This window comes from Mustela lutreola, chromosome 6, assembly GCF_030435805.1.
Source record: "Mustela lutreola isolate mMusLut2 chromosome 6, mMusLut2.pri, whole genome shotgun sequence".
Classification (NCBI taxonomy): domain Eukaryota; kingdom Metazoa; phylum Chordata; class Mammalia; order Carnivora; family Mustelidae; genus Mustela; species Mustela lutreola.
The window spans coordinates 86,417,508-86,435,692 of record NC_081295.1 but is presented as its reverse complement, the minus strand read 5'-3'; the positions used below and the strand labels follow the sequence as shown (position 1 = coordinate 86,435,692).

The 18,185-nt window shown below is 37.6% G+C and overlaps 2 protein-coding genes across 2 annotated transcripts in view; one reads left to right on the top strand and one right to left on the bottom strand.

The window, feature by feature from the left end:
- DNAH8 (dynein axonemal heavy chain 8) overlaps window positions 1-18,185 on the bottom strand; it is a 377,764-nt gene that overhangs the window by 115,641 nt on the left and 243,938 nt on the right. Inside the window, exons 64-70 of the mRNA XM_059177846.1 lie at window positions 15,356-15,520; window positions 14,005-14,231; window positions 12,312-12,430; window positions 9,844-9,947; window positions 7,966-8,142; window positions 6,044-6,211; window positions 5,133-5,348 (exon numbers count right to left, since the gene is read on the bottom strand). Of these exons, the coding sequence (XP_059033829.1) occupies window positions 5,133-5,348; window positions 6,044-6,211; window positions 7,966-8,142; window positions 9,844-9,947; window positions 12,312-12,430; window positions 14,005-14,231; window positions 15,356-15,520 (1,176 nt within the window). The remainder of the gene's footprint in view (window positions 1-5,132; window positions 5,349-6,043; window positions 6,212-7,965; window positions 8,143-9,843; window positions 9,948-12,311; window positions 12,431-14,004; window positions 14,232-15,355; window positions 15,521-18,185) is intronic.
- Window positions 1,415-2,625, top strand: LOC131833918 (programmed cell death protein 10). Its single transcript, XM_059177844.1, has one exon. It carries the CDS (start codon window positions 1,580-1,582, stop codon window positions 2,216-2,218), a length of 639 nt encoding a protein of 212 aa, XP_059033827.1. The 5' UTR covers window positions 1,415-1,579; the 3' UTR covers window positions 2,219-2,625.

Here is an 18,185-nt window from a genome sequence, read left to right as displayed (position 1 = left end):
TGCATTAAATGTGTAGATTGCTTTAGGTAGCATAGACATTTTCACAATATTTGTTCTTCCAATCCATGAGCATGGAAAATTTTTCCATTTCTTTTTGTCTTCCTCAATTTCTTTCATGAGTACTTTATAGTTTTCTGACTATAGATTCTTTCCCTCTTTGGTTAGGTTTATTCCTAGGTATCTTATGGTTTTGGGTGTAATTGTAAATGAGATTGACTCCTTAATTTCTCTTTCTTTTGTCTTGTTGTTGGTGTAAAGAAATGCAACTGAGGGGCTCCTGGATGGCTCAGTGGGTTAAAGCCTCTGCCTTTGGCTCAGGTCATGATCCCAGGGTCCTGGGATCAAGCTCCACATTGGGTTCTCTGCTCAGCAGAGAGCCTGCTTTCCCATCCTTATCTGCCTGCTGCTCTGCCTACTTGTGATCTCTGTCTGTCAAATAAATAAAACATAAAAAACAAAACAAACAAAAATACCCCACAAAATTCAAAAAAAAAAAAGAAAGAAAGAAAGAAATGCAACTGATTTCTGTGCATTGATTTTATATCCTGACACTTTAACTGAATTCCTGTACAAGTTCTAGCAGATTTGGAGTGGAGTCTTCTGGGTTTTCCACATATAGTATCTTATCATCTGCAAAGAGTGATAGTTTGACTTCTTCTTTGCCAATTTGAATGCCTTTAATTTCTTTTTGTTGTCTGATTGCTGAGGCTAGGACTTCTAGTACTATGTTGAATAGCAGTGGTGATAATGAACATCCCTGCCACGTTCCTGACCTTAGCAGAAAAGCTCTCAGTTTTTCTCCACTGAGAATGATATTTGCGGTGGGTTTTTCATATATGGCTTTGGTGATATTGAGGTATATATCCTCTATCCCTACACTTTGAAGAGTTTTGAACAGGAAAGGATGCTGTACTTTGTCAAAGCTTTTTCAGCATCTGTTGAGAGTATCATCTAGTTCTTTCTTTTATTAATGTGTTGTATTACATTGATTGATTGGCAGATGCTGAACCAACCTTGCAGCCCTGGAATAAATCCCACTTGGTCATGGTGAATAATTCTTTTAATGTACTGTTGGATCCTCCTAGCTAGTATTGTGGTGAGAATTTTCGCATTTGTGGCCCAAGATGGTATTTAGAGGCTTGAGTGTGTTCAATTGGGGAAGCAAAGGATGTTGGAGATACTCCATTAAAGTTATATTTTTTCTTTTTCTTTTTCTTTTCCTTTTCCTTTTTTTTTTTTTTTTTTTTTTTTTTTTAAATAGGCTCCACATCCAGCATGGAGCCCAGTGCAGGGCTCAATCTCATTACCCTGAGATCAAGACCCTCATGAGCTAAGATCAAGAGCTGGACACTTAACGGGCTGAGCCTTCAAGACACCCCTCTCTTTTTTCTTTTAATTATTAATATTCGATCCGGGAGTTGAAGAGGGCTCCAAAGGTGGGAAGTGAAGTCAGTGCCCCAGTTGCCGGTCAGTATATATTTTGTGCCCTATTTTATCACAAAAAAGAGAAGAAATACTGTAGTGAATGAAGATTCCTCTGCATTTTAGCACTGCTTTTTCTACTGTAGTTGGCTTTTGAATGAGGATGACAATGGAAGAGATGAAGAATGAAGCTGAGACCACTTCCATGGTTTCTATGCCCCTTTATGCAGTCATGTATCCTGTGTTTAATGAGCTAGAACGAGTAAACCTGTCAGCAGCTCAGACACTGAGAGCAGCTTTCATTAAGGCTGAAAAAGAAAATCCAGGACTCACACAAGACATCATTATGAAAATTTTAGAGAAAAAAAGTGTAGAAGTTAACTTCACAGAGTCCCTTCTTCGAATGGCAGCTGATGATGTAGAAGAGTATATGATTGAACGACCAGAGCCAGAATTCCAGGACCTAAATGAAAAGGCACGAGCACTTAAACAGATTCTCAGTAAGATCCCAGATGAGATCAATGACAGAGTGAGGTTTCTGCAGACAATCAAGGATATAGCTAGTGCAATAAAAGAACTTCTTGACACGGTGAATAATGTCTTCAAGAAGTATCAATACCAGAACCGCAGGGCACTTGAACACCAAAAGAAAGAATTTGTAAAGTACTCCAAAAGTTTCAGTGATACTCTGAAAACCTATTTTAAAGATGGCAAGGCAATAAATGTGTTCATAAGTGCCAACCGACTAATTCATCAAACCAACTTGATACTTCAGACCTTCAAAACTGTGGCCTGAAAGTTGTATATGTTAAGAGATGTACTTCTCAGTGGCAGTATTGGACTGCCTTTATCTGTAAATTTTAAAGTTTGACTGTATAAATTATCAGTCCCTCCTGAAGGGATCTAATCCAGGATGTTGAATGGGATTATTGCCATCTTACACCATATTTTTGTAAAATGTAGCTTAATCATAATCTCACACTAAAGATTTTGCATCACTTTTGCTATTATCATTCTTTTAAGAATTATAAGCCAAAAGAATTTACGCCTTAATGTGTCATTATATAACATTCCTTAAAAGAATTGTAAATATTGATGTTTGTTTGACATTTTAACTTGAAAGCGATATGCTGCAAGATAATGTATTTAACAATATTTGGTGGCAAATATTCAATAAATAGTTTACATCTGTTAAAAAAATAATTATTAATATTCAACCAAAAAATGGAAAAAACCCACAACAATGCACAGAAAGGATAATAGAAATTATCTGTGATTTTACCCAGAGCAGTCAGTATTGTGTTAAGAGGGTGATAACTGGCATTTTCCAGTTTTTTCTTTTACACTTAATATAGGGTATTCATTTCCCCTTAAACATGTCCTCGAACATTAATAGTATGGCTACCACAATATCACATTATTTGGATGTATTACAATTCACCTAACCATAGCCCTACTTTTAGACATCCCCTCCCACCATTTTTAATTATTATAAACAAAGTTATTGGGCATGCAAACATTTTGGATTGTTTCCTTCTTAAGGATTTTTTGAAGTTAACTTACTGTAATGGTAGATTTTTCATCTTTTTTCTAACTCCTAGAGCATGGACTTAGAAATTGTTTCTTAGAAATGATTGGTTCCTTAGAAATTTAAAAAAATTGGTAAAGTATAATAGCCCTAAAGCTTTCTGGAGTAGAAGTTTTTTGATAACATTCTCATTTTATTTCTCAATACTTATTTAAATTTAGTCCTCTTTTGCAGGAAATTTTAATTTAAATAATATTAATAGTATTGTTATTAAATTTAATTTTTCTAATGTATTTACATATAACTTTAAAATTTGTTTTCTAATTATTGAAATCCACATACCTGTGATTATACATATTTTCTTCTTGATATTTTCCAAGAATATATCTTTTATATTTTGTTTTTGCAAAGCAACAATTCTTCAATTCTGCTACTTTTCTCTAATTTTTAATGTTATTTTTATTAGCTGTATTCCACTTTCCTTAAGCTTTGTGTGTACGTATATATATATTTTTAATTTAGTTTTATTTTTTCAGTGTTCCAAGATTCATTGTTTATGCACAACACCCAGTGTCCCATGAAATACCTGCCTACCACGAGGTTCACCCAACTCCCACCCCCTTCCCTCCAAAACCCTCAGTTTGTTTCCCAGAGTCCAGTCTCTCCTGGTTCGTCTCCCCCTCCAATTTCCCCCAACACCTTTCTCCTCTCCAACTCCCACTATCCTCCGTGTTATTCCTTATTCTCCACAAGTGAGACCATATGATAACTCTTTATTACATATTATTGTTACTTATTAATTATTTAATTGATAACTCTTATGAGTTATTCTTTATATAATTGTTTATTATTATATGATGATTTTTTGACCAGATTATCTGTTTTTTTTTTTTTTTTATGCTGAGTTTGAACAGTTCTTTATAGATCTTGGATATCAACCCTTTCTCTGTAGTGTCCTTTATGAATATCTTCTCCCATTCTGTGGGTTGCCTCTTTGTTTTGTTGACTGTTTGGTGTGCAGTAAATTTTAATCTTGAAGAAGTCCCAGAAGTTTATTTATTTTTATTTTTTTATTTTTAAATTAATTTATTTATTCTCAGAAAAACAGTATTCATTATTTTTTCACTACACCCAGTGCTCCATGCAATCTGTGCCCTCTATAATACCCACCACCTGGTACCCCAACCTCCCACCCCCCCACCACTTCAAACCCCTCAGATTGTTTTTCAGAGTCCATAATCTCTCATGCTTCACGTCCCCTTCCAATTTACCCCAACTCCCTTCTCTTCTCTAACACCCCTTGTCCTCCATGATATTTGTTATGCTCCACAAGTAAGTGAAACCATATGATAGTTGACTCTCTGCTTGACTGATTTCAGCTTTATGTGGGGGCGGAGGGCAGGAGGGTAGTAAGCATCAGGGTGGTGTATTTCATGGACCCTTTGCACTCCTGCGAATGATCCCTTAGACCAGAAGAACAGTCTGGCACAATGTAAAAAAGGTGTATGTGTGCTTGCGTGTGCGTGCGTCCACGCGCATGCGCATGTGGATGCATGTGTGTGCCTACCACTTACTCCTTAAGTCACATCCTTAAGAACGTCTTTTTGTTCCCCTTATACGTGAAGGTCAGCTTGGCCAATTCTTACATTCTTGGGTCACCGCAATTTCCTCAATACTCTGCACATATTTTCCCATTACATTCTAATATTTAGGGTTGCAGGAAGTCTGTGCCATCCTGATTTCTCTTCTGCAAGCTTTTTTGATTTTGACTGATCATTTGTTTCTTAGATACATATAAGGGTCCCCCCCCCCATCTTTCAAATTTAAAACATTTCTGGGTGTTGAGCTTTATTTTTATAAACTTTGTTGGGAATATAGTAATCAAATTCTACCTCCAAACTTAATCTCTTTAAACTTTAAAGAAATGGCAAGTTTTCTTTTATGACAGCTTAATTATTACTGGCAATGAATCCATTTTCTGTTTAAGTTAACAAGTTGGTTTTGATTTCTTGTCCGCCATGCCAAGAAACACTAATCAGAGGTAAAGAAAACAAGAAATGTGAGAGGACATGAAGAAAATAAAAAATTTAGTCAAAATTATGCTTTGTCTTTTCATAGGAGTAATACCAGAGATAGATTTTATTAAACATTGATTTCCTAGGAGAAGGAGGGAAACTCTTACCTTCAGAGGCAACACTTCTCTATTGATACCATAAAATGTTGCCATAGCAAGGGTCCAAGATAGCAGACCAGCCACATTCCCACAGACTTTTTTGGCATTTTCCAAAGAATAATCATCCATGTTAAAATACGGCTGCAGTAACTCAACAGTCTCTTCATTTATAGTATCCTTGGGGAACTGCTGGAGACTCCACAGGAACCCCGTTGCACTCATCAACTGAAAAATAGCATTACAACCTGTAAGCTCTGGGAGTAAAATACTTTCTTCCCGAGTTAGCATATAATTCTAAATCGAATTTTTTCAAAGAAGTAATGATTGATACACTCTTATACATACAAATCAAGACTATGCGATGGTAGTCAGCCTAAATCTGTAAGTTGCAAATTGTCTTCCTGTGACTGTGGTGAATGAATAAGTTTCCTGTCCAGTGCATGCATCCAAATGCCACAACCATACAAGCTCTCTTTTGGAGACTGGGTTGGGGTGACATCAAGAGTGTGGCAAGGGGTGCCTGCATGGCTCCATCGGTTAAACATCTGCCTTCAGCTCAGGTCATGATCCCAGGGGCCTGGGATCCAGCCCTGCATCAGGCTCCATGCTCAGTGGGGAACCTGCTTTTCCCTTTCATCTGCCACTACCCCCTGCTTGTGCTCTCTCCTTCTCTCTCTCTGTCAATAAATAAATCTTTAAAAAAAAAAAAAAGCCTCTGGTTTTAAACACTTTTTACAGAAAGAAACCATTCAGCTTTACAAGCTTTCCCTACTTACACTTTGGGAAATGCAATCTAAGAAAAAGTCTTCCGTACACAATTATCAATTACTGCCTTGCCAGCTTGTGTGGTCTATATTGAAGGTCCTGGGCTGGGAGACTCTAATGCACCTTTAGGACTTGCAAAGATTTTTTTTACTTACTTTTAATGACTCTCCCCAGGAAGGCTTGCAGCAGGGTTTTTCTGGATCCATAGTAACTGGGTCAATTTTCTTTTGAAATAGTAGCAGGACACAGTCCATGATTCTCATAATAAGATGCGGGGGCTTGGCAAGTTTCCTGACTGTGGCAATATCATTTGGTTTGATAGTCTGTATTTGGGATTAGGAATCAATATGTTATTTTGTTGAGTAGTATTAATAATCATATTGATATCTAATGCTTTTAAACAATGAAAGTAGAAAGCTTTAAAATGTACTTTCTCCCTATCCCCTGACATTATTCCCTTAAGGACTTGTACTCCAAGAATTTCGCATTATGCTTTTTTCATTGTTATCTTGGGATTTCTATTAGTTTTTATTCTCTTTTCTCCTGTTGCTCTCAACTAATTATTATAGAATATCACTACCATTCATTGCCCTCCACCTCAAGTCTATGTTGGCAACAAGCCTCATTGATGGGTAACATTCAGGTAACTTGTATCTTCAGAGCACATACTCTAAGTGTGGTAGGAAAAGAGGAGCACAGGAACCCTGTTGCACTTTCTGAATAACAGAAACCTCACCTTCAGTGTTCATTTTAAGGGCTGCCCTATCAAAGGAAGAGGGAGAAATTCAAAGGAGAAAAGAGAAGTTATTACAACATATGGCTCACAAAAATATTTTTCCAAGTTTCTATCTGTCAGCGGGGCTTGGAATAAGATGTTAGCTGACATTCAAGGCAAGAAGGATTGGAAGATAACATGATCAATAAAATCCCCTAAGACTTGTTTGTTCAGTGATTTCTCTTTCTTGTATATTATTGTAGTACTCATAAAGGGATTGGGGGTGGAGAATGTGTCCTGATCATTGTCACAATTTTATTAAATGATTATCATAAATCTAGTTACTCAACAAATACAGGCATCCTCCCATTTTTCAAAAAAAGAAAGAAAATAAAGAAAAATAGCCCTGTCATCATAATCTTCCAAGGAAGAAAAAGAAAGCACAATTATCCTAAACTAGAATTGTCATTATGCTAGAAGCAGAGGGGTGACAGGAAACACAAGGGTAAACCTGAAGAGTCAAAACCTTCCTGGAAGGGATGAGCCTGGTCCTGGAGAATGGCTCTTATTAGGCAATGAAGGTTAGGGGAGGCATTCCTGGCAGAGGGAGAGACACATTTAAACACACCGTGATTCTTCCAGAAGCCTGTGGGTGTTTCTGCATGGCTGGACCATACTGTGTGTGGAGACAGAATGGCAGAAGGGCCCAAGGGGTAGACAGGAGACCAGTTACCAGTTGCAACGGCGGCAGTGATATTTACTAAGTACTTTCTGTGTGCCCAGCAAACTGTATTCATTACTTTTTATGCTTACATTGATTTTTCAAGGATCAATGAGGAATTATAATCCCCACAGAGATCCAAAAAAAAGTGCAGTAAATTTACTTCATATCATCTATTTAGGGCGTGGGGGTTGCAAGAGGCAACTATAGGTTGTCTCCCAACTGTGGACGCCTAGCCGCAGGCCTTATCCTAAGAGCCCCCAGAACTCGCGAGAAGATTTTTAAAAGGCACATAAAGTAATCTGGAGGGGATGCTTTGGAGGAACTGGGGAGGCTGTCTATATAATCAACATCCCTTACACTATTGTTCAGGCCATGAATCACTCGCATTATTTCTCAGCTCTCACGGAAAGCTGATTTGTGGCATGAAACTAACAAGTTATAAGAACTAAAGACTTAAAAAAAAATTAGAACTCAGAATATTGAACCAACAGAAACATTTGTCTTCAGACTCAGAGATTATCAATCACATTAGAATTCCATTCAGTTTTCAGATTCTAGAAGTTGCGCGGTGACTTTCGCAGAAGGACCCAGGGAGCGGGCTGGGATGGGCGCTGAGAGGGGCAACAGCGCATGCTCACATTCAGGGCCGCCTCTGCTTCTTCGAGGGCGGGTTTGGCCGCCTCCAGCTTGGTCTCCGCTTTTACTTTCTCACTGTCAATTTCATCCACAATTTTTTGAGCTTTGTCTTTCACCTCCTGCACTTCGTTTTTCACTTTGGCTGAAGCCTGAGCACTTACCGTGACTTCTGCCAGTACCTGTTAAATTGAGAGGACACATGAGGGCAAATAGGTAGCTTCTGAGCAAAATGGACAGATTTGAGCAGTGAGAGAATATTTATTTGATATAACAGAAAACACAAATAATAATAATAAAAAAGAAAACACAAATAAGAGCAAATTTATTCCCTATGTATATTTTATATATATTCCCCAATCTATGTCTTAAGGTGTATTACAGTAACTCCTTTAAGCAGATTCTTGAGATCTTCTATGTTCTAAGCTTCCCTGAGGCTTACAAATATATATTTATTTATATATTTATATATTTATATGCCAAATATATAAAATATGTAAATATAAAATTTTAAGCTTTCAGGAAAATGGCATTTTTATTCTATGTAATTTCTAGAAAATTAACACAGCTCAAGTATGTGTAATGGAAGAAAGTCAGAAACCATATCAAAGCCCAGGTAAGGAAAATAAAATAGGTTGTATTTGTTGAATGCCTATACAGCAGGACAATGCTAAGACCCTCTCCTATGCTATATCTCTCATTTCAGTAACTGACTAAGGTAAGTACCCACTTAACCAACTGAGTGAGTGGAAGATGATGGTCACAGATCAAAAAATAGCATACATATATCCTTTTCAATTTGGGAGGAGTTTTTTTGTTTGTTTGTTTGTTTGTTTGTTTGTTTTTAACTCCACCAACAATTCCTCTTAGCTTTTTCCCTCCTTGACATAAACTTTAGATGAGACTTGGGCCATACTAGAAACGCTCATCATGCAGGAACCTCAAAGAGAAGATCAAATATAACTTAGAGAGAGGCAAACATTTCATAGATAAGTGAGAACAAAAAAGACAGACCGAGAGAAGAAAGAATAGTCTTAGACCAGGTAGGGGATATAATAATTTAGGTGTCTCTTGGTGTAAGTTAAACAAAAATACCTAATAGTCATTGTGAACGTTATCTCACTAGAAATAGTTTGTGATTTTATTTATTTATTTTTTTAAAGATTTTATTTATTTATCAGAGAGAGAGGGAGAGAGACCAAGCACAGGCAGACAGAGTGGCAGGCAGAGGCAGAGGGAGAAGCAGGCTCCCAGCCAAGCAAGGAGCCGATGCGGGACTCGATCCCAGGATGCCGGGATCACGACCCAAGCTGAAGGCAGCTGCCCAACCAACTAAGCCACCCAGGCGTCCCAGTTTGTGATTTTATACATTATTTTTTTTAAGGTTTTATTTATTTATTTGAGAAAGAGAAAGAAAGAGAGAGAGGGAAAGAGAGCACAAGCAGGGGAAGGGGCAGAGAGGGAGAGAGAAGTAGACTACCCACAGAGCAGGAAGCCCAATGTGGGACTCGATTCCAGGGACCTAGGACCATAACCCAAGCCAAAGATGATGTCCCACCAACTGGGCCACCCAGACATCCCTCATTATACATTTTTAGAAATGTTTTTTTAAAAATATTTTATTTATTTATGTATTTGACAGACACAGAGATCACAAGTAGGCAGAGAGGCCGGCAGAGAGAGGGGGAAGCAGGCTCCCCCCTGAGCAGAGAGCCTGACTCGGGGCTTTATCCCAGGACTTTGGGATCATGACCTGAGCCCAAGGCAGATGCCCAACCACTAAGCCACCCAGGCACCCCTTTAGTAACATTTTTATAAACAATGCTTTTTAAAATGTGAACTACAATTCCTCACCACTGGTTATACAGTAAATGCCAACTCACTTCATCTGCTTTTACGGAAGCCACTGCCAGCTCCTTCTCCTTTATTGCGAGGTCCTGAGAGAGCTTAGCCACTGATTCGCTCGCCTCCATGAGCTTATCCAGACCTTTACAAACACACACACACACATACATGCTTGCTTAGTATCTGAACAATCCTTCCTCAAATATTTGCTCAGTATTTACTACTTACAAGGAACTGTACCAGTATTGTAACAACCATAAGATAATTATTTATGGACAAATATGTATGTATGAGGACCATTGATTTTGACTATATCTCTGAGGGTTTTGACAGGGGGTGAAGAACACCATCTACCTAAATTTAAGGGAAGATCCCAAGGCCATATTGAGTAAGATTAACTTAGGACACGTTGTTGACAAAATTAGTCCTCTCCTTGGCTTTGCAAACATCATTTTTAATGATGTAAATATCATTTTTTTTTTTGCCTTCAAATCACACTGCTGCTGTGACAAATGAACAGGTAATATAGTCACAGTCGTGTGGTTCTCTTTGCTGTGAAAATGAAGACAGCTGCTAACACCTGCGCGACTGGCCCTGTGACTTTCAGTGCCATAGAGCACAATAACTGGATTTTCTCCCATTCCAACTGAGTTCTAGACAGTGGTGTGTGGGTGAGCATTTAGCACGAGTGTCTTGGGAGGAGGGGGGAGCACTCATCTATATGTTTTCCAATTTCCATGGTGTCAGTATTCCCACAAGGGCTGATCTGAAGTTACCAAGAGATTCCCAGTAGCACACCATTCATTATATGCCTATCATACTGATAGAATAGAAATAACCTCAACAACATTCATAGCAGTAAAATAGAATAAAAATAACTAAGATGTGATGAATTTTGAGTATTCTTGCCTTTTCCCTTTTTTTAAAGATTTTATTTATTTATTTGAGAGAGAGAGCATGGATGGGGAGGGAAGGCAGAGGCAGAGGGAGAAGCAGACTCCCCACTGAGTCGGAGCCTGACTCGGGGCTCAATCCCAGGACCCCGGAATCATGACCTGAGATGAAGGGAGATGCTTAACTGACTGAGTCATCCAGGCATCCCTGTTCTTGCCTTTTTCAAACATAATTTATTTGTTAGTTTATAGGATTTAATTTTTAATTAAAGATGTGCTATGTAACCAGATTATAAAATTTCTATGACTTAACAATCAACTGTAGAGGCTACAAGTAGCTCCAGCCCACCACTGATCATAGAGAATCATATGGAAAGCTACAAGAAGGTGAGCTATGAGAAAAACAAAGGATGGTTTCTTCCACGGTGTTTCCATCAGTGTAACTGCACAGATCTTGGAGATCTTGGAGCTATGGGATCATATTTTTTGTAGAAGAAGGGGGTCCAGGATTTTTGTACTTCTCTATGGAGTGTTTGGGCCATATGCTTTCTTAACATATAATTTGTTCCAATTTATACTTTTTCTGCTTATATTACATGTACTGGACATAGAAATTCATTGTTCAGGTAAACTACCTCTTTTTGTTTTGATTTTCTTTTTCCTTTGTTAGAAATATGAGAACCATTAACATGGCAAACTTTATGCAAATCAAAACAAACTGTAATGAAACAAAAACTGAAATCATGGTCACTTCCCAAGAGCTGGATTTTCTCCATCTGCAGATAGTAACTCAGTGACAATGGGGCTCCTGGCCCAACAGCCTGAACCCAGAGTTGAAGGGGCGGGGAGAAAATGTTCAAGAGAGAAAACAGACTACCTCTGTTTATATTTTCTTCTCCTCGGAAGTTCCATTTTGTTTTGTTTTATTTTCTTTAAGATTTTATTTGTTTGAGAGGGAAAGCAAGCACAAGTAAGAGGAAGGGTAGAGGGAGAGGCAGATGCAGACTCCCCACTGAACATGGAGCCCAATATGGGAATCTATGACAGGACCTGAGATCATGACCTGATCGGAAGACAGATGCTTAACCAACGGAGTCACCCAGAAGCCCTTGCCTGGAAGCTTCTCGACGAAGAAGCTTCGTTCTCAAAGAAGAAGCTTCTTCTTTTACCTAAAAGGCCCTAACAGTATCCCTCAAAATAACCTATACTAAGGGTAAAGTCAGTACTTTGTTTTCAAACACAATATAAACTAGTGTAATATATATAATATTATACACATTACACATATATGCATAATATGCATATTACATACATACAATAATATACACACATATGCAATATTACATATGTATTACATTATCATTTCATATTATATCATATTATATACACATATATACATTAAATATATTACATATTGTTTCCATATAATGTTGTGTTTCATCAGCCATGTTGGGAGTACTGACCATGGAATTTGGGAAATGTACAGATGAGTGTTCCCCCTTTCCCCCCAAAACCATATGATTCCAATATAGTCCATATATATGTATGCATAATCTGTGGATATATATATGGATTCCTATCAAGAAGCCCTTAAAAGATCCCATTCTGCTTACCAATATTCATGCGTTCAGCTTGTTCATTGATATGTTTCACCTTTTCAGTATAAACGTTCTTATAACCATTTATAAATGAGAGATAAGACTTGGGAGTCACGTGTGCTCTTCGGCGGTATCTGAAAATAGAACGTAAAGATGATCTTCATCTCTATCATTCTGATTATACCTAGAAAGCATCCTACGGACATTCTTCCCACTGTGGAATCAGTGTAATTCTGAAGGGTGATTCACTAGCGGGAGGGCAGGAACTGTGAATGGTCACACTTGATTCAAGTGTTCAACTCACTGTGGCTTTAGTACAGTAATTCTATTTAATGGCAGAATTAAATAAAAGGAATAATTTTATACAGGAGAAACTCAAGTCAAAGAAGAGCTCCTCACATACTATAAAATAATTTTATCTTTTAATTAATTTTTCACTTTTGGAGTTCTGAGGGTTTTTTTTTTTTTTTTTAAGATTTTATCTACCTATTTGACAGACAGAGATCACAAGTAGGCAGAGAGACAGGCAGGGAGAGAGGGGAAAGCTGGCTCCTCCCTGAGCAGAAAGTCCGATGTGGGGCTCGATCCCAGGACCCTGAGACTATGACCTGAGCTGAAAGCAGAAGCTTCAACCCACTGAACCACCCAGGCACCCCTGAAGACTATTAACATTAAAAAAATTTTAAGGACTCAGGCATATATGTGACTAGCACTTAAGCATTTGATAAATAGCACATTCAGAATAAACTTCCCCAACCTAAAAGGATATGAGAATTTTGGAAAATATACCAAATTTTTCAAAAATAAAGACACAGTTTTTTGTAGCTGTAAGAAGGTAAAACTTTCCACAGATGACAGTGGCAGAAGGAGTTCAAGTTAAATGGAAGGAAAATCTTGCTAAGCGTAAAAATATGCATGGGTCCATCAAGAGGATCTGGAGGGTGGTTATCCAGAACTAGTTAAGAGGGGGCTTTCTGGGGATAGAGTCCAGGATAAACATCCTTTTACGAGATAGGAACCTCTAAGTGTTACTTAGACTCTCTAGCTGGAAAAATTCCTTCTGGCAGGTTCATTGCCTCCAGAAGCTCAACGATTATTTTGGTCCACCTTTATTCTATCTATCAAATTCCATCTATCAAATGTACACAGTGGCTATCATGCTTTGGGAAGGGAAGAAGTTGTATTTTTGAACTGCTGACAACAGTTTTCACGTGTGAACACCATTGCTACTTTTAGCCAATGGACTCTCCTGCAGTTAATTAAAATTATTTGGCACAAAAACATTGCTAAGACTAAGAAGTTCAAACACAAAACCCAAATGTCCCTTAACATCAGGCAATAGTGAAACTTTAAAACAGTGTACTTCTTTAATTAAAATAAACAATGCATTTGAGTAGGAAACTAATTTTAAACAATTTATCGGGAATTAGTTAAGTCATTTCATAAGCAAAGGAAATAAAGTGATTCATTAAGCATCTGCTCCTTTGAAGCCTGGAGGGAAAGAGGTGCTTAAGTATGGACACTAGCTCTTCTTGAAGTCTCATTGATTAATCCTGATTTCAATACATAATCATTAGAAAATCAAAGCCAGGAAAAAAAAAATCTAAGTGCAGCTGGGACCTTGTACACACTCAGTCTGGCTGCTGACAGAATTCCTCTCTGGAGTGAACTCTGGTGCTGCAGTCAGACCTCAGGGAAAGCCACTCACCGTTGGAAATAATTTTCACAGCTTTCGGAGACCATGTCATGGAAGAGGCCCATTGTCTCTACAACCTGTCTTTTAGTGTCACTGGAGCAGACAATATTATAGCCTGAAAGGAAATAGGAGGCCACTGCAATCAAGGCCTCCTTCGGCCAGCGACTAAACCAGTCCATGGTGCAACCTGATATCAAGCCAGGAAATTTCAAAGAACGGGCTCGGAACTTCTCGCCAACCTGTTGACAACAAAGTCAGAAAGCGTCAGACATACACAGTGATGATGATTCCGCTCAAGAGAGGCTTAGGTATTCAGAGCCAACGGTGTGACATCACAATTAAAAAAAAATCTTATGCTGCATTAATATATCAATGAAATGTTCAGATGAAGGGAAGTAGTATTTCCACACCGTTCCTCCACACCATTCCCTGACGTTAAGACTAGATCTGGCATTACTGGGTTGGATTGTAAAAGTTACCTTTATGAGGAAAGTGACTAAGACTCTTCTAAAGAAAGATGACCAGGACGGTGAAAGCCCTGGACACGAGGACAAGTGAGAATTGCAGAAGGGGTGGGAGGTGTTTGGTCCACAGAGGAAGCAACTTTGGGAATCTGCAAAAATTTTCTCTAAATATATGAGGAGCTAGGTATGGGGGGCAGGGAGGGATTGGATTCATTTTACAAGCCAAAACAGAATCACAGGGGGGAAAAAATAGACAAAATTCAATTCATCCCATAGAAGGCCTCTCCAGGAATTAGACTATGTAAAAATTAAGCAGGCTGGCTTGTAAGTTAGTGAGACCCGCTGAGTAGAGCTGCGTGATATAGCCAGAATTGTGGAAGTGTTCTGTGTCTGTGCCATCCAGTATGGTGGCCACAAGCCACACGTAGTTACTGAGCACTTGAAATAGCACTAATGGGACTGAAGAATTGAATTTTTATTTTTACTTCATTTCAACTAATCAAAATTTAAATGGCCATACATGTTTATTAGCTACTACTGGATAATACAGTGTGCTAGGGATATTCAAACCTACATCAGGGACATTCTAGATCATATGTCTATATTGAAGGAAGAGATGGATAAGATCACCAAATTCCTTACAATTCAAGTGATCTATATCTCTAGGCAATTAATGGAAGTTGTAGGCTATGTAATAATATCTAATAAAATGAATATTTTAAATTATTACACTTTGGTATGAGATTGCCTCCCGCAGAGACTGGTAGTAATGAAGTGTTGATTTCAATTCAGTGTGACAAACGTTAGTTTCTGAGCAAACCATCTCATCAGAGAACGTAAACTATTAAGTGCATTTCAACAAATAATTCCTCCCACGTAAATATAAAGTAACAACTCACTGGAGAAAAGCAGAGAACAACATGCAAGTTCTTCCTTGATCTTGAAATGAAGTACTCATACAGATTATCGAAGGTAGGAGGGTGGCGAGGCATTTCCTTCTTCATCACTGATATCAGACCTTGGGTGATTTCATCCATCTCATCTCGTGCAAACAGATTGGAAATCTTTGAGAAACAGACAAGACTCGTACTTCGTAAGTTCCCCACACCAATTCCCCGCCCCCCACACGTTATGTTTTCTCATATTTTCTTTCTGCATCTCCACAGTCAGAATCCCTCATTTGCCAGAGATAACCAATAATGCAACTTGTTATTGGGCAGTTTAATCAGGAGGAAATTCTGTTGGTACCCTTTGCTTGATACCCTTTGCCCTTCTCCCCCACTCCCATCCCAGCAAGTTCCCCTCCCTCTGTCAACCACTGATCTATACTCTCTATCTAGGAGTTTTTTGTGTTTTAGATATCTCATATTTTATCTCATGCAGTATTTGCCTCTCTCTAACTTATTTCACTTAACTTACTACTCTGAAGTTCTACCCATGTGCTCATGAATGGCAAGATTATATTTTTTGTTGGGGCTAAATAGTATTCCACTGTGTGTGTGTGTGTGTGTGTGTGTGTGTATACACACATGCTATATCTTCTTTATCCTTTTATCCACTTATGGTATCTGGGTTGTTGTCATGCTTTGGCTACTGTAAATATTGCTACAATGAGCAAAGGGTGCATATATCTATTTGAATTAATGTCTTCATTTTCTTCAGCTAGCTACCCAGTAGTGGAATTGCTGGATCACACAGTGGTTCTATTTTTAACTTTTTGAGGCTCCTCCATACTGTTTTTCAAGTGATGTGAGGGCATCAGTTTGCATTCCTACTAACAGTGCATGAGGGTTCCCTTTTCTACACATCCTTATCAAAACTTCTTATTTCTTATCTTTTTGATAACAGCCATCCCGACAAGTGTGAGATGTTATTTTGCAGTGGTTTTGTTTTCCATTTTTCTGACAATTAATGATGCTGATCATTTTTTCATGTGCTTATTAGTCATCTGTATATTTTCTCTGGAAGAATATATATTCAGATCCTTTGATCTATAATCTATAGGATTATTTGGGGTTTTTGTTGTTGTTGAGTTGGAGGAGTTCTTTATATATTTTGAATATTAACCCCTTATCAGATATTCAACTTGCAAATATCTTCTCCCATTTAGTAGGTTACCTTTTAATTTTGTTGATGGTTACCTTCACTGTGCAGAAGAATTTTAGTTTTATATAATCCAATATGTTTCTTTTTCCATTAGTTTCCCTTGCTTTTGGAGTCACATCCATAAAAACATTGCTAAGACCAATGTCAGAGAGCTTACCACATATGTTTTCTTTTAGGAGTTTTATGGTTTGGGGTCTTACCTTTTTAAGTCTTTAATCTATTTTGAGTTAATTTTTGTGCATGGTGTAAAGTAGTGGTACAGTTTCCTCCTTCTGCATGTGGCTGTCTAGTTTTTCCAACACCATTTATTGAAGAGATTATCCTTTTCTCATGGAAAAGGATATTCATGGCTCCTTTGTCATAAATTTATTGACCATATATATGTGGGTTTTTTCTGAGCTCTCTATTGTCTTGTTGATCTATGTTTCTATTTTTATGACAATACCACATTGTTTTGATTACTATACTATAGCTTTGCAGTATAACTTAAAAATCGGAGATCGTGATATGTCCATCTTTGTTCTTTTTTCTCAAGATTGTTTGGCTATTGAGGGTCTTTCATGGTTCCATATAAATTTTAGAATTCTTTATTCTGTATCTGTGAAAAATGTCACTGGAATTTTGATGGCTATTGCACTGAATTTGTAGATGGCTTTGGATAGTATGGACATTTAAACAATATTAATTCTTCCAATCCATAAGCACAAAACACCTTTCCATGTAAAGGTCTTTTACCTCTTTGATTAAATTTATTTGTAGGTATTTTATTTTTTTTATATAATTGTAAGTGGCATTGTTTACTTAATTTCTCTTTGGGATAGTTCATTATTAGTGCATAAAAATGCAACCAATTCCTGTATTTTATTCTTGTATCCTGAAACTTCACTGGATTTGTGTATTAGTTCTAACAGTCTTCTGGTGGAATCTTTAGGATTTTCTACATCTAAGAGCATGTCATTTGTAAATACTGACAGTATTACTTCTTCCTTTCCAACTTGGATGACTTTTATTTCATCTTCCCTAAGAAAAAGCTTCCTATTAAGTATGATATTAGCTGTGAGTTTGTCATATATGGTCTTTATAATTTTGAGGTATATTTCCTCTGTCCATTCCATACTATTGAGAGTTTTTCATCATAAATGGATGCTGAATTTTGTCAAATGCTTTTTTATGCATCTGTTGTGATGATATGGTTTTTATCTTTTATTTTGTTAATGTGATGTATTATGTTGATTGACATGGATGTTGAACTATCCTCACAATCCTTGAGTAAACCCCACTTGATCATTGTGTATGATCCTTTTATTGTATTGTTGAATTCAGTTTGTTGTTTTATTGAGGATTTTTGCATCTACTTTCATCAGGAATATTGGCCTGTAATTCTCTTTTCTTCTGGTATCATTGTCTGGCTTTGCTATCAGGGTAAGTCTGTCCTTGTAGAGTAAGTTTGGAAGAGTGAGAATGAGTTCCCCCTCTTCAATTTTTTAGAAGAGTTTGAGAAGAATAGATACTCACTCTTATTTCAGTGTTTGGTGGAATTATCCAATAAAGCCCCTGGGCCTGGAATTTTGTTGGCAGATTTTTGATTACCGATTCAACATCCTCGTTAGTGATCAGTCTATT